At 38.7% G+C, this 17913-nt stretch overlaps 1 protein-coding gene across 2 annotated transcripts in view; it reads right to left on the minus strand.

Annotated features, from left to right (window-relative positions):
• Positions 1 to 17913, minus strand: part of WDFY2 (WD repeat and FYVE domain containing 2) — a 181249-nt gene that overhangs the window by 96551 nt on the left and 66785 nt on the right. The window contains exon 2 of one of the 2 annotated variants that reach the window (XM_049646875.1): positions 10965 to 11032. In XM_049646875.1, coding sequence (XP_049502832.1) covers positions 10965 to 11032 — 68 coding nt within the window. Of the gene's footprint in view, positions 1 to 1907; positions 11033 to 17913 lie in introns of those variants that run through there. The other variant, XM_049646878.1, reaches the window with a different exon arrangement.

The following is a 17913-nucleotide window of genomic DNA, read 5'->3' on the forward strand; positions in this document are numbered from 1 at the left end:
TCCCTCTCTCTCTGCCCCTCCCCCGTTCATGCTCTGTCTCTCTCTGTCCCAAAAATAAATTAAAAACATTGAAAAAATAAAAATAAAAAATAAAAAATATTTTTAATGTTTATTTTTGAGAGAGAGAGAAAAAAAATGAGTGGGGGAGGGGCAGAAAGAGAAGGAGTCACAAAACCCAAAGCAGGCTCCAGGCTCTGAGCTGTCAGCACAGAGCCCAAGGTGGGGCTCAAACTCACGAACGGCGAGATCATGACCTGAGCTGAAGCCGGACACTTAACCAACTGAGCCACCCAGGCGCCCCAAACTCATTTCTATAATATTGTCTTTAATCCTATTATTTCACTATTCCTCTTGAAAGTTTTAAATATCTAATGGCTTGTTAAGATATGGACATGAACATATGAAGCAAAACTTAATTGCAGCCCAAAGGGCTATAAACTAGTCAAGAATAACCTCATCACTTAGCTGCCTGCCTGACCATAGAAAAGTCTTTTCTGTGTGATTTCCTCCAAAGTTCATATCTGGTTATGGAACAGTTAGAAAACCCACTGATCTCTGAATGTGATTTAAAAGACTTTTTAACAGCACTGCACAGGCTACCCTGACATCTACATTGCTATTTCTTTATTCCTGGATTTCTTATCCCCTTTACTAAATTTCTTGTTATTCTTTTTTTTTTTCAGTGTTTATTTTGGGGGGAGAGTGCAAGCAGGGGAGATCATGACCTGAGCCGAGATCAAGACTGAGCCACCCAGGTGCCCCTTGTTATTCTTTTAATGAGAATTTAGAATGCTTACTATGTTCCAGGCATATGATACAATTATATATAAGGTATCAGAGCTGTCATCAAGGAATTTATAGACTGTGACACCAACCATGTATAGGAACTGTTAAACCCATCCCAATGTCACCACTATGGTCCAAATCACTTTATGTTCACAGTAAGAAACACCACCAGAATTCAAAAGGAAAAGACCTTTCTCATAAAGTCCCATAAACAAAATAAATTTAGAAATCCTGTTGTTCTAAAACCCATATGCTTGAACCCAAGATGGTTCTAGACAGCGGAATGCCAGAGCTAAAGAGCACTAGCTTCTGGGTGCCCCCCCCAAAGACAAAACCACTTCTTCGAGGGGGGCATTATTGGTAGAACACCAAGCAGACCTGTGGGAGGGCAAGGGAGTGTTTACGGAAAGACTTTTGGCAGGTGAACCTTATGATGCTCCTCAAACCATTTCCGAACTGTGATACTCTCACAGCAAAAGGCCCTGGGTTGATTACCCATAGGCCCTGGCAGGACCAAGGAGGCAGGGAGTGAACTGAAAAGAATACTGATGGCTATATTTGTTGTGACAATAAATGTCTTTCCTTTTGGGAAACGGGGGAGTACACAGATTGACACAGATATCCTTCTCACTTCAACTCACCAGAGATTAACAAAAAAAGCAACCTCTGAAAGACTGGTGTTACGACCCATTCAAAATGGGCTCTTATCCGTGCAAGGAAATATCAAAGGGGCAAAATTGTCTGGGGAAGGATAATAAGACACAGTAAATTCTGGCCAACTGGTAAAAGGAATCCCCCAGCAGGAAGAATTAGGAAGACACAAATAAAATATGATTTAAGCACAATATTTGTAGCTGGGTTGCAAAAATGTGATGTTTCACAAATAAGAATTCAGCTTTAGGGGCGCCTGGGTGGCGCAGTCGGTTGAGCGTCCGACTTCAGCCAGGTCACGATCTCGCGGTCCGTGAGTTCGAGCCCCGCGTCAGGCTCTGGGCTGATGGCTCGGAGCCTGGAGCCTGTTTCCGATTCTGTGTCTCCCTCTCTCTCTGCCCCTCCCCCGTTCATGCTCTGTCTCTCTCTGTCCCAAAAAAAAATAAAAAATGTTAAAAAAAAAAAAAAAAGAATTCAGCTTCAAATGATGTGAAACTAATAATTCATAAGTCAATAAGGAAATAATTGCTCTATCTGATGGCTGAAAGTTGAGGTCAGAGACAAAATGGCCGAGAGACTTCTATATGCCCACCTTGCACTGGCTTTCTCCAAAGGCTCAGTGAAATGTCTGACCAGACCCAAAAAATTAAAATACAGTCCCTCCACTGACCACCTCCATCAAAACTGCATCCTCGAACTCTAGATGAGATAAACACACCGTGATACAAGACATGAAGATATATTTACTTCCTCCACCTTTAAGTGTTTCCCCACAAGAAAGGATAACCACACTTCGTAAGCTTTGTGGGGTGACCCCCCATCTGCCAAGGCCTCCCATATACATCATCTGTATGTGGTTTGCCTGGGACTGCTCCTACACAAACCCAGTAAGTGAAAATCAAGGCCTTGCCACTGGTCTGTTGATGTTCAACCATTAGCTTCCTATTTTTCCGCCCACATTTCTATTAAAACCTAAGGAAAAAAAAATGCCCACAGTTTATTTCTCAATAAAATAGTACAAGAATTCATTTCCATGCTATCTGATTAAGACTTGCCACCCCTCTTTGCTGTTTCAGACTGAGGACAGACAGAAGAAGTGTATTTGGCAGAATTTTAGGAAGCAAGATAATAAAAGGTACAAAGAAGATGGAAAAGAAATTTGTGCAGGCCTGTGAGTACTGAAAAATAATAATCTCTTATGTAAGTACCAGGACTTTAGACCTTGATGGCTTGTTAATACCTTATTTTAAAAATTAAACACTTTCATAATATCGAGCATTTTTAAAATGAAATCTTTGTAATTTCAGGCAGGTAGTCAGCTTAAGGTTTAGGGAAAACTAAAATAAAGAGAAACCCCAGTCTGGGTGATTATATTAATGACTATAATTTGAAGGAGGAAAAGCTCAAGAGATATAAGCCCTAGACAAAGGAAACTCAAGAATCCCACATCAACCTCAACAGAGTCAGTAATTAAGTGGATTACGGAGAAACTGGCTGCTTGTATTTCTAATACTTTTACCCCTCAAGTGGTCTCAAAAAGTATATTTATTGCTCCTACTTTTTATTTTATTTTTAATTTTTTTTAACGTTTATTTATTTTTGAGACAGAGAGAGACAGAGCATGAACAGGGGAGGGGCAGACAGAGAGGGAGACAGAGAATCGGAAGCAGGCTCCAGGCTCTGAGCTGTCAGCACAGAACCCGACGCGGGGCTCAAACTCACGGACCGTGAGATCATGACCTGAGCCGAAGTCAGCCGCTTAACCGACCGAGCCACCCAGGCGCCCCTTGCTCCTACTTTTTTTTTTTTTTTTTAGTGTTTATTTATTTTTGAGACAGAGAGAGACAGAGCATGAACAGGGGAGGGTCAGAGAGAGAGGGAGACCCAGAATCCGAAGCAGGCCCCAGGCTCTGAGCCATCAGCACGGAACCCGACGCGGGGCTCGAACTCACGGACCGTGAGATCATGACCTGAGCCGAAGTCGGTCGCTTAACCGACCGAGCCACCCAGGTGCCCCCCTTGCTCCTACTTTTTAAAAGGAGTATATATAGTTGAGAGAAGGCATTCTCAAAATACTCCTACTGGGGGGAAAGTTACCTATTTTCTGTTATTCATACCTAGAACTCCTTCATTTTGTGGCTGATTTATTTTCTGTCCTTTGCTTATTGGTTGACCTTTGCTCAAATAAACACAAGTTTCTCTGAAGGTTGAGCTGCGGATTTCCAGCACACTGAGCGCTGTACAACGGCAAAGGCACTGCTCGTCAGCCCACACTGATCTTCACGGGATGTTCCAGTGGTCACTTGGAAACTAAACAAACAGCGGCACTTCCGTGAGCAGAACTTCAGGTGTTAAACACACCCTGATCAAGTCAGATATCGGGATCCTCCAATAAGAGGACTTCCAGGAGCACCCCACCACTGCACAGCAGAGATCTCACCCACAGACACGATCTCCTTCAGTCCTGGTTGTCACAACTCAGTATTTATTAGGTTTATAATGCTCAACCGTGTTTTACTTAATATATTAAGAACACGTAGATGTAGGACTTCAACTGCCTAGCATTAAAAAGCATTTTTCATTTCAATCAACTATTTTAGGCACTCTACTAAAATTAAACCCCTTGTTTTCTTTTAATTTAGTCTGGGTAACATCAGCAAAATCACAGTGACTTATCAGTGGTCATTTTTTCTCTCCGACAAGTTTTAAGTTATCACTACAAGTTTAAGATCTAAGTACAGTAAATTTTAACATACTCTGTCATATGAAAATCAAACAAGAGTATGCTAAGTAAATGTTATAATTATTCAGATTAATTGACATCTGTTATCTTTAGCTTAGATAATCCACATCTTCATTTCCATTAAAAATCAGAAGTTCCTTAAGCACATTTTCTTCTTAGTAAGTACAGAACTAAAATATCAGATTACATAATTATTTTTGAAAATGTAAATAGTAAAAACAGTAAACTGGTTTTACATGTGGTTCTATAATATAACCTACACCGAAAGAAACCAAGAAAGGAACCAAGGAGTAAATTGAAATAAGGTATAAAATATTAGGATGAGCACTTCCCAATTATACCCAAATCCCCTAGTCCGCCAAGAAAGTCCCTTGATGGAGTTAAAGATGTTGTCTAAAAGTCACCAAAATAATCACTACCTGATAAAAACAGAACTTCATTATTTTAAATTCATTATTTTAAATACCTTTCAACCACTAATCTATCCATATGGATTTGGCCCCAAAACTCTAATAAACCCAGAAGACGTGGGACAACGCACAACGAGCTCCATACAAAGTCTTAAATTACAGAAAGTTCTCCTTTGACCAATGGGCAAATGGACATTTGCAATATACATACAAAATAAGTCATTTCCATCCTAGGTATAAAGCATATGAACATATTAATCATTCTAATTTTCTAAAGCCTCAATTTCAAGTTATCTGTCGCTGCAGGACTGAAGTCCCAACACACAGGAAAAGGAAGCCAATCCAGCCACAACCTCACAAATCCCCGTTGGGTTAAGATCAGCAATAACAGTATATATATTGCTAAATACCAAGAACCTGAAAGTGCAAATTACTTATTTAATACATCTCATAACCAAAAATGTTTTTGCAAATCTGAGATCAAAGGAAATGACAGTGTATTCACCGGGCTTCAGAGTAGAGAAAAATGTACAGGACTTGCCTGAAGTGACTCAGCAAATTGGTATCAAAAACGAAAATCAAATTCCAGTTTCCCACCCTGGCACAGGTTCTAACCTACAAGCTATTTTGAAAACATTAAAAAAAATACATATTTTTGGGTGAATTTAAGGTAAATAGTATGTCTATGTCCAAACTTCATCTCTCTATTTGTTTTAACTAATAAGATAATTCATTTAATGCATTCCCCACCTCATTTCACAAAGAATTTGAAGAGACTTTAAAAGTAGATACAATAAAACCAAATCATAGAAATAAGCAAAAAGTCATGACAAGGAAAACAGGTGTAAGAACAGAAAGAAAATTGGAATAAAGATCTGTTGGCAAACGATAGGTTCCATGTGTCACATTATCCATAAGGACCATGAATCGGGTCCTTAGAGCTGTCCCTCCCAACCTTTTTCACCTCATGATATACAGAAAACTAGATCTGAACAGCCACTGGAATAAATGGAAGAGATTCCTACAGCCCAGACGACTGGATTTCCCCTGCGCAGCTAAGGAGACCAGTTCTCAGGGTCTGTAATCCATTTGGATGATCCCAACATGATCCAGCACATGGGCTGGTAATTTCTGTCTTAGAGAAAGCAAAGGGTTTCTGGCCCTCTTAGCGCTTCTTCAAAGGAGCACTGAGCATTACAGTAGACAATTTCTTCAAAAACAGCCATAAAGCATTGCATATATGCACACACCAGTGCGAGCCGAGGGCACGTAGAATGAAGGCATTTCTGCAGAAGGCTAACACAAAGTGGGAAAACTGTATCAATGAACAATCAGAACGAGGGGGCCCCAGCACAACTCCAGATTGGGCAAATGCCATCCCACCACGCCAAGGCAGAGAGCTGGAAAAATAGGTCATTTTATTTCCGTGTTAGGTGTGCCTTTTATTTGTATTTATCTTTGATAAACTGTCTGTTTTGCTTTGGGGACAAATTCATAAGCGCTTAGGAGCCAAAGTAAATTTCATCTGCCCTGGCAACTATAGAACCCACAGAGGTTTCCAATTGTCCAACACACCCTCAGTCCTGAGGCTCTGGGCCTCTCAACCTCCTATTCACCACATCTTTGGCAGCTGAACTGCTTTACCTATTCTGCATGCCCAAGGGGGAAAGCTGGCAATAGAGGCTCAGACACGATACCCAATACTTTAATCGAGTAAGCGAAATCTCAAACACCTGCCACTTTGGCTCCTGTTTGAGATTTCTCTCCTCCACCCCTCTGTCTGACCCCATGAATGGCAAACCTAGTTAAAAAAGTAAATCTAAAATAACTCAACCATGAAAATGGGAATACCTATGCTTTTCATTCTTTGTTTTGTTTTTCCTGCTGTAGAGAGATGCAAAGGCAGGGGTTGAAATGGTATCTACTAGAAGCCTGGAACAGATAATCACTAATGGCTACAACTGAAACCTCAACTCTACACCCTCAGAAAGGCCCCTCTCCGGTTTCCAAGCTCAAGCAGGTCCCAGTTGGGCACAGGGTAATTTGATCTTGTCACAGGCAATAAGCAGCTATTACAGGAGATACATCAAGAGGATGTTATTTTCTGGAAGAATATTAGATAAGGAAACGCTCTTATTTCTCACTCATCCATAAAAATCGGCACATAGGAAACTACACAACAAGTCACCAGTCACCCCAAATTCTCTAGAGACGGCAGGGTTTTAAATGGACTTCCTTCTGGGAACCTTTGTGAGCATGTTTCCATTACACCTGCTTCTTGTGACAACACTCACCACACAGCATGAGTGGGGCTTATTTTAGGTCTGCCTTCCCCACCGTACACACCATGAAGACAGGAATCATCTGCCCTATCTCGCCACTATATTCTTGGGACGTTGCACGGTGTTTAGTATGGCAGAAACATTTAAAATTTGTTGAATAAGCTGTCCAAAGAAATTAAATGGAATAAATATTTCTCTCTGCTTTTTTTCTTTACTCACCCTCACTTTTCGCAGACAATCTGCAGCTCAGCACCACAGTGGCACCAATCGAGACACGGCTCAGTCCTTTCTCTTTAAAGATCATAGAGATCCAGGAGAAACTGAACGGACAGGAATTCAGAGGTATACAATCTGGGCTAGGCTGAGTTAGATACTTGCAGTTAGGAGTGACGGAAACCCACTGGAATGAAAGGAAGCACTAATGAATGTATCCAGTAAAAGAGGGAATCTCTTGAACTCAAAGGCAGAAGCAGAGCCAGGGTTCTGGAGGGGAGGAGGAGAAAAGCCTCAGGCGTCATCTGTTTAGGCTTCTCTCTCTCTTGAGCCAAGTGGTCCTTCCTCCCTGATTCATACTTCCTTCTAAGCGGATCAGCTTTCACTGTTGAGCTGGGTCTACATATTCCCAGCTCAAGGGACCAGCCAAGGCTGAAACTTAGCATTTCCTACTCCAAATTCTAAATTCTGGGAAAATCAGGTTGGCTCAGGAGCAAACAGCCTTAACCAGGCAAGTCTGGCCTCTCCTCATTCCCTCCTAAAGGGGAAGTCAGAGCTTCTCAGAAAAGATCGGGTCTGAGGACACCCCCAAAGCACGATGTGCCTGCTCCTTACCCTTCCCTTGTGTACCACACCCCCAAGTTCATCCAGCCTTATCATAAATCCCTGCTTTTCAGGCTCTCTCCCAACCATCAAACTCTGCCTCCACTATTCATTCTTTTTCATCCAATGCCTTCCCCTTCTTCCCACCCATTAACCTTCAAATTCTTCTCGCTGCTACAGAACAGTACTATCCTACCCGGAACATGACAAATACTATATTAAATTTTAATAAATGAAATAAACAAGTAAGCCATATATTACACGTAAAGATATTTTCTTTATGTTTTCTTCTGGATTTGGAATACTACTTATTATATGCCACTATAAACACATTATATGGTCATATGTGCCTTGTGATGTCCATGTCATAGCCTCCAGACATACTGTATCTTTTTACTTATTTTGTAACTAGTACCAGATAACCATTATTTAAGGACAAAACTAAGTAATCTCTTAACAAAATACCTTTCAATAGGAAGAACTGAAAAACAAACCTTTGGAAATTCAAAGCTATTTCAGGTTTTCTAAGTGTCCAAAAACATAGCATAATTCCTTATGCAACAAGATTCTGCCTCTCTCAAGTTAAATAAAACTGACTCTTGCTCAAATATTAGTTACCATGTTATCTAAGTGCATTCAACTCCTAGGAACATAAAAGCCAATTTCTGATCAATTGTGAAGAACATATAGTTCTTTTTACTTCTCCACAGTAGTGGAGTTATCCAACAATGAAAGATTATGGAAATCATCTTGACCACATGCACCTTAATTATCTGCAAACCCTGGCAACTAGCTCAGTGGCCTGGATACAGCAGGTGCACAATAAATATGTGACCCACTAGAATGTGCACTTATATCTAAGTATGTAGAAATCAATACGATACATGCATGAGGCTTTTTGTATGTGCTCATAGAATCATGTGTAAAATAGATCAGCATGTTGGCTATCATGTCAGAAGACACTCTTCTCAATGCACTTTAAAATGCATTCAGGGCGCCTGGGTGGCTCAGTCGGTTAAGCGTCCGACTTCAGCTCAGGTCACGATCTCGCGGCCCGTGAGTTCGAGCCCCGCGTCGGGCTCTGGGCTGATGGCTCGGAGCCTGGAGCCTGTTTCTGATTCTGTGTCTCCCTCTCTCTCTGCCCCTCCCCCGTTCATGCTCTGTCTCTCTCTGTCTCAAAAATAAATAAATGTTAAAAAATAAATAAATAAATAAATAAATAAAATGCATTCAAATCGCCTAGGGATATCATTAAAAATGCAGATTCCGATTCTATAGATCTAGCATGGTACCCAATACTTGTATTTTTGGTAGGTTCTAGGGTGACCTTAATGCTGCTGGTTCACATACATTTTAATAGCAAAGTAATGCCCTTTCCACTCCCTTTATGGAAGTCCACAGACAAAATACACAAATAATGAAAGGGTCCTCTTTCTGAATCTCAAAGACTGTGTTCAGTCACTAGGAATATGTATGATAATGTTCTCAGGGACCTATCTGTATTATCAGATTCAAGTCGTCAATAAGTATTGATGTACTGAGCACTTTTGCCGGGTGTAGGAGCCACAGCAGCCTTTAGTCATTCACACAGCTGAATAAATGATAAAAAAGCAACGAGAGGCATCTCTGTATTCTCAGTGACATTCAAATAAAGACAGCATCACAGAATGACAGCAAAACAGGTTTAGATGTGTGTATAGGGAAGGGGGCGCATAAGCAATTGCTTAGGATCCTGTCTCCATGAGGTTCCTACTCAAGTTCATCTCAAGAAGATTCCTTGCTTACCATCCCTGAGCCCTCATCTTTCTGCCCAGGTCTGACCCTCCTCTGTCTTCATAGTCAAGGTAGTAACAGATCTCTAGAGTCAACTTCAACTTGCCGGACTACAGACCTTCCCCACTCCTCCGGTCAGATACCGTGTCAGGTTTGATGAAAAGGGAAGATCGTAGAAAAGACTGGCTATACCACTCAAAGATCAGAAAAAACAATCAGAGAATTCCTTTCCCTTTCCTTCTGCCTGAGCCCTCGTCACTGCCACCGCTTAAAGAGGAAGTTCACCTAGGCCCTTTGCTGCATAAATGCTGTCTGCTGGAGGCTCAACAGGTTAAGGGGCCAATACAAGTCCTCAGAACCACAAGAAGTTTCTTCTTCCCTCATGCAGGACTGACCACTTGGTTCAGCTTTGTGGTTATCACTTGTTTGTTATAAAATTCTAAAGCCACACAAAACCTCAAAGGTAATTTGAAAATCACAGAAACCCATTATATCCTTAATAATTCATTTGTTCATAAACAAGCAAAATAGCTATTTAAGTTATTACAGCATTCTTTTGCCAGAGGCATAAACTTAATCACATCTATAATTCAGCATGAATTTATTCCGGTTGTACACCATGGCACATACTTCTCAAACTGGGGTACCTGTATCCAGGGACGGGGTGCACGCTGTAGCAAGCCGGAGGGGACACAGGCCCAAAGGACAAACCTGAGGGATTGTTCTAGGGTGTCAGTTTTAATTAAGATTTGAAGGAGAGTCAGGGAAACGTTGAATAATATAACTAATAACAAAATTAAATAACTATTTTATACTCAAATAAACATGGAATAGGATCCCCAAACTTCATCACTTTTTAAAGACAAAATGCCAGGCTAAAAGGATATTTCCTATTTAGAGGTGCTAGCTCTTCTGTAGGAGAACTTCTGCCAGCACACAAGTCTAAGAATCAAATCTAAGGATGTTTTATAATATATTTAAAGATTAGCTATTTATCGGCACAAGGACGTATTTCGCATATAAAATCTTGAGGACATGAGGCTGACTTCTACTTAGAATGTTTCAATTGTAAGCAAGCCCTTGTGGGCACCAAACAGTCAACGCTGAATGTCTTGTATTTGAATGAATAATATAACAATAGTGCAAGAACAAATTTACTTCACAAAGGTAATCACCAGGCAAAATTTTAAATGTCGAAGCGAGAACTCCACAAGAAAGTGAAACAAAAAGTTGGAAAGGAGGGAGACAGCTGTAATCAGAAAGCCGATGTCCTATAGCCCGTCTTCCATTAATCTTATTCAGAAACTATGAATATATGGTCAATTTCAGAACAATTTTCCTATTTTACATACTGAGAGCTAAAATGATTTAATATGGTACTTTCCATTATAAGGTTAATCTCAACCCTCAGACATCCCCACTCAAGAAGGAAACACAGAGAAGGCAATTTGGAAAGGAAGTGGTCCATGTCTAATTCCTAAAGACAGAGATCCAGATACTTACAAGGCATCATATGGTATATGCTTGGCCAATATTGTCCACTGTCTCTCTTCAGCCATACACGAACGGTCCTACAAAAGAAAAAAAAAAAAAAGTGTATGTTAAATCACAGCATTGTTAGTCATGGGAAAATGTTCATTGATAGAAACCAAACCTCTTAACTTTAATTATATATATCTTAACTACATATGTTATATATACATATAGATCTTAACTATATATATACTGCATATACACATATATGTGTAAGCATACCACTTATGCCTCTCTATAGATCCTTTATTTCTTAAATTTAAGACTTGTGTACACTTAGAATTACATACACCTTTGTGAATATTGTCCTCATATATGTCTATATACACACATGCGATAGCAAAGGTGCTTGAAAATTACTATTTTTGTTGTTTTGCCTCTCCTAGTATGTGACCTCTGCCGTAGTCTGTTGGAAGCATTCATCTGTCTGAGAAGTTATTAGGTTTAACTAGTGAAGGAAGTGTGAGGAGATAAAATGAAGAATCTGACATACACAGAAGGATTACATAGTAAGTGCTTTGTTTTACTGTAGTGCCAGGCCATTATCTTGAGTGAAGGTTTCTCCAAACATGGTCAGGTAATGATAAACTCTGAGACTCAGATTCCTGAGCTAGAAGGCTGGCCAATGGGGCCCACCGTGAAACAAGGGAGATTCTGCAGCAAAGGCTGTGGGTTAAGTTCCAGGCCAGCAGGCCAGATACAGACATGGCAGATGCCTGGGAGAGCTCAGAGAGAAGGAGCCAAAGAGAAAATGAACCAGTGAGGCAGCACCACTAGGTTCTTACCAACCAGAAAGGCCCACCATAAGTTACACCAGCCATGACATCATGGGCACATGCCAGCCAGGCAAACACAACTAGAAGGTAATAGGACACTCTTCTAGGAACCAGAGGAAGTAGCAGAACTCGAACTAAGGGGAAAAGGCAGTTCCCCACTGCCAGAATATCATATAGGCCATACCTCTCACCCCACACACTTAAATCATCCCAGGGAAAAAAGCAGACAAAGACTGAGCAATTTTATCTTACATATTTCAGTCATCATACTAGACTAAGTTTTAAATTGTATTGGATTTTTTTCCCTAATCAATGGGTCTCCCACCAAATGGAGTAGCAGGACAAAAAACCAGACCAACTATAGACACAATAAAGAAATGCCATTTTTCTCAGCCACAAGATACAACATAGTGATATACAGTGACACAGCTATATATATAGATGCAAAATTTCATCTTTTGGGCCAACTATCCTAATTTATGAGATGGACAGATATAATGGTAAATAACTTATGAAAAGTAATTCAATATATACACTAAATACCTATCAGTTTCACTTAAACAAAAAATTTTTTAAATATGCTAGTACAACACTTTAATATGGACTTTATTATCTCAACAAAAATAAATAGGTGACATCACCAAAAAGGGCAGAGCAGGAAGCTCCAGGAATCAGTCCCTAAACCAAATCAACTACTGAGCTGGCAAGAACTATTTTAGAACTCTGGGGTCTAGCTAGACACTTGCAGCATCTGAAAAATGCTTGATGAAGAAAGAAGCTGGTATATATCAGTGAATTTCACATTTTACTAGCAGCTGCCACCATGCATTCCTCATCCCTAGAGAAGGCAGCTGTGGCAACAGTGGCCCATACTCACAGAATGGCTTGCTGGTACCAAGGTAGGAACCCATCCTCCAACACTGGGGATGTGTGTTCGGATCTGCCTGTTGGTCCACTGAGAGAGGAGGGAGAGACTGGCCACTGTTTCAAACCCCTAAGGCTGAAGGGCTTCCCAGGCAATGCCCGTCAAAGGAATTTAAAGAGACAAAGACCCCTTTTTTCTTTATTAAGTCCAGGCATTGGAAGAAATCACAGGTTGACCTCAGAGATAACAGAACAGAGACTTTAATGATCACATACAATAAGGAATACAGTCTTTGCAAAAATAATGTGTTAAAGTCACTAAACAGAAAACTGCAACATTCCAAAGTAACAGCAGCAATCTCTGGAGAGGAGGGAGAATGTGATTTTCAGAGTTACTATATTATACTGTCTAAAATAATCAATTCTCAAGAAAAGAGTACAAAGTATACAAAGAAACAGGAAATGGCCTTTTCATAGGAAAAAAAAGTGACAAAAACCAATGAAGAAATCCAACACTGATTGGTCCTATCAGACAAAAACTTTAACTATCTAGGGGCACCTGGGTGGCTCAGTCAGTTAAGTGTCCAATTCTTGATTTTGGCTCATGTCATGACCTCGCAGTCGTGAGACCAAGCCCCATGTCGGACTCTGTGTTGAGTGTGGATCCTGCTTGGGATTCTCTCTCTCCCTCTCTCTCTCTGCTCCTCCACTGCTTGCACTCACTCCCCCCCCAGCAAAAAAACAACAACAACAACATAAAACAACCTTTAAATTAACTATCTATATGCCCAAAGGCCCAAAGGGAAACCATAAATAAAGAACTAAGGGAAATCAGAATAAGGATGTATGAACAAGTAGGGCATCTGAATAGAAGACTGAATTTATATAAAAGAGAATCAAATAGAAATTTTGGAGCTGAAATGAAAAACTCACTAGAGAGGCCCAACAGGAAGTCTGAAGACAGAAGAATCAGCAAACTTCAAGATAGGATGCTTAAAATTACCTAGTCTCCTCCCAGTCTGAGGAGAAGAAAGAAAGAAGAATGAAGAAAAAGCAAACAGAACCTAAGGGACCTGTGGGACACTACTGAGTATACCCACATATATACTATGAGAAGGAGAAGAAAAAGACAGAGATAGAAAAATATTTGAAGAAAAATGGCTGAAAATTTCCCAAATTTGATGAAAGATATGAATTTATATATCCAAAAAGCTCAATGAACTCCAGGACAGATGAACTCAAAGCAATTCACAAGAGACACATAATAATCAAACTGCTGAAAGTCAGAAAGAAAATCTTGAAAGCAGCAAGATTTTTCATCAAAAGGCTCAGAGACCAGAAGGCAGTGAGATGATAATGTGCTAAAAGAAAAGAACTGTAAACCAAGAATTCTCTATCTGGCTAAACTATTCTTCAAAAATAAAGGAGAAATTAAGACATTTCCAGATAATCAAAAGCTAATGAAGCTCATTACTAGTAGACCTTTACTACAATAAATACTAAAAAGAATTATTCAGACTAAAACAAAAAGACAATAGACAGTACTTGAAGACATACAGAGAAACTAAGATCACTGGTAAAGGCAATTACACAGGTGAATATAAAAGCTAGTATTATTGTGTGTTTTGTTTGTAACTTTTCTTTTTGTTTCCTGTGTGAATAAGTCACGAATTTTAGCCTATAGTAATGGGCGCAAAACATGAGAGTATAATTTGTGACCATAACAAGAAAAGAGGGATACACAACTGACCAGGAGTAGAGTTAATGTGTACTATTGAAATTAAGTTGTTATAAATTCAGACTACATTGTTATAAATTTAGGACGTTAAAAATCCCTTTGGCAACCACTAATAAATAACTTAAAAATATACATCAAAGAAAAGAAAGAAATCAAAATGGTACACAAGAAAAAAATCAATCAAACATAGAAGAAGGAGACAGTGGGGGACTTGAGCAACAAAAAGGCTGTGATACATACACAAAAAGCAAAATTGCAGAAATTCTTCCTTACCAGTAATTATTTCAAATGTAAGTGAATTAAACTACAAATTAAAAGACAGGTAATGGCAGAATGGAGTAAAAAGACATGGTCCCACTTTATGCTGCTTGAAGGAGACTCACTTTAGACCCCCAAACATAAATAAGCTAAAAGTAAAAGGATGGAAAAAAGATATTCTATAGAAATAGAAACCAAAAGACAGCCAGGATAGCTATGCTAGCAACAGGCAAAATATATTTTTAAGTCAAAAACTTCTATAAGAAATAAAGAAGGACGTTATATATTGACAAAGGATCAATTCATCACAAAGGCATAACAGTTGTAAATACATATGCACCAAACATATCAATCGCTGGCAAAATTGAAAGGAGAACTAGATAGTTCTACAATAATAGTTGGGGACTTCAATATACCACTTTCAATAATAGATGGAATACCTAGACAAAAGATGAAAAAGAAATTAGAGAATTTAAACAACACTATAAACCAACTAGACCTAACAAATATAAAGAACACTCCAACAAACAACAGCAGAACACAGTTTCTTCTTAAGTGCACATGGAACATTCCTCAGGACAGACCACATGTTAGGCCATAAAACAATTGTCAATATATTTTAATAGACTGAAATCATACAAAATATCTTCTCCAACCACAATGAAATGAAACTAAAATCAATAAGAGAAGAAAACTGAAAAAAAATCACAAATATGGGGAAATTAAACAACATAACCTTAAACAACCAATGGATCAAAGAAGAATCACTAGGAAAATCAGAAAACACTCTGAAATGAATAAAAATTAAAATGCAACATAATAAAACTTATGAGAGGCAGCAAAAGCAATACACAGAGGGTAAGTTACAGCTCTAAATGCCTACTTTAAAACAGAAGAAAGAGTTCAAATCAACAACCTCACTTTATACTTTATGGGACTAAAAAAACAAAAGCAAACTAAACCCAAAGCCAGCACAGGTAGAAGTATATAATAAAGATCAGAACAAAAAACAAAATAAGAGATTAGAAAACCAAAGAGAGAATCAGTGAAACTAAAAGATAATTCTTTGAAAAGATCACCAAAATTAAGAACTAATCACAAAAAACAAAGAATGTAAATAATTAAAATCAGAAATAAAAGTGGGAATGTTACTACCTAAAAGAAATGAAAGAGATTATAAGAGAATATTATGAACAACTGCAGGCCAGTAAATTTGATAATCAAGATCAAATGGAAAAAAGTCCCCAGAAACACACAATCTACCAAAACTAACCCAAAAGAAATAATCTCAACAGACCTATAACAAGTCAAGAGATTGAATCGGTAATCAAAAATAATAGTGCAGGACCAGATGGTTTCACTGAATTCAACCAAACATTTAAAGAATGAACAAAAATCCTATTCAATCTTCCAAAAAATAAAGAGGAAGGACTACTCACTTCCTGACATTTTATCAGGCCAGCATTATCTGATACCAAAGTCAAAGATACCACAAGAAAATAACAGTCTCACATCCCTCATGAATATAGATGAAAAAAGTCTAGCAAAACAAATCCAACAGCACATCAAAAGGATTGTACATCATCACCAAATGGAATCTGTCAGAAGAATGCAAGGGCAGCTCAACATAAGAATGTCAATCAACGTAATGCAGCACATTAACAGAATGAAGGGGGGGGGGGGACCACAGATGATTATTTCAACAAACACAGAAAAGCACATGATGAAATTCAACAACCTCTCATGGTAAATAACACACTCAGCAAACAAGGAACAAAAAGAAATTTTCTTAATCCAATAAAAGGTACTCTTCAAAAATTCACAGCTAACATCATATTCAATGGTAAAGACTGAAAACTTTCTCCCTAAAATCAAGTACAAGACAAGAACGACCGCTTTCACCATTGCTATTATACATTACTGGAAACCCTGGCCAAAGTAATTAGGCAAATAGAAGAAATACAAGGCATCCAAATTGGAAAGGAAGAAGTACAACTATCTGTATTTGTAAATGATATGATTCTGCCTACAGAAAATCCCAATAAATCCACAAAAGCACTACTAAAGCTAATAAACAAGTTCAGCAAAATTGCCAGGTACAAGATCAACACACAAAAATCAGTTGTGTTTCTATACCAGCAACAAGCAATGTGAAAACAAAATTAAGAAAACAATCCATTTTTAATAGCACCCAAAAGAATAAAACCCCTAGGAATATATTTAACCAAGGAGGTGAAAGACTTGCACAGTGACAACTACAAACATTGCTGAAAGAAATTAAAGAAGATACAGATAAATGGGAAGACATCCCATGTTCATCGACTGGAAGACTGGATATTTATGACAATACTCCCAAAAGCAATCTACAGACTTAATGCAATAGTCTCTTCAATAAATGGTGCAAGGACAACTAGACAACCACATTCAGAGAAATGAAGTTGGACCCCAGTTTCACTCCATACACAAAAATTAACTCAGGATGGATTAATGACCTAAATATTACAGCTAAAACTAAAACTATTAGCGGAGAACACAAAGCTAAATATTCATGACCTTGCATTCAACAATGGATGCTTGAATTGGACACCACACCCAAGCACAAAAAATAAGTAAGTTAGACCTCATAAAAATTCAAAACTTTTGTGCCACGAGGGACATCATCAAGACAGTGGGAGAAAATGTTTGCAAATCATACAGATGATGGAGGTTTAGTGTCCATACTATGTAAGAAACTCTTTCAACTTAATAACGACAGCAAAATGACAACTCAATTAAAGGGTGGACAAAGGACTTTAGTGGATACTTACCCGAAGACAAATAAATGGCCAACAAGCGTATGAAAAGATGTTCAACATCACCAGTCAACAGGAAATGCAAATCAAAACCATATTAAGATACCATTTGACAGTCACTAGGAAGGCTATTTTATATATATAAAAAGTACATATATATATATATATATATATATATATATATATATATATATATATAGTAAATGTTCTAGAGGCTGTAGTGGAATAGGAACCCTCATCCATTGCTGATAGGAATATAAAATGATGCAGCCACTGTTGAAAATAGTCTGGCAGTTTCTCAAAAAGTTAAACAGAAACCATATGATCTACTAATTCTCTTAGGTATATACTCCAAAGAATTGAAAACAGGTATGCAAACAGATACATGTTCATGTATGTTCACAACAGCACAATTCTTGCCTTTGCAACAACAAGGATGGGTCGAGAGGGTAATGCTAGGGGACGTAAGTCAGCTTGAGAAAGACAGATAC

The sequence above is a fragment of the Panthera uncia genome (genome assembly GCF_023721935.1).
Source record: "Panthera uncia isolate 11264 chromosome A1 unlocalized genomic scaffold, Puncia_PCG_1.0 HiC_scaffold_16, whole genome shotgun sequence".
In the NCBI taxonomy this organism is placed as follows: Eukaryota; Metazoa; Chordata; class Mammalia; order Carnivora; family Felidae; genus Panthera; species Panthera uncia.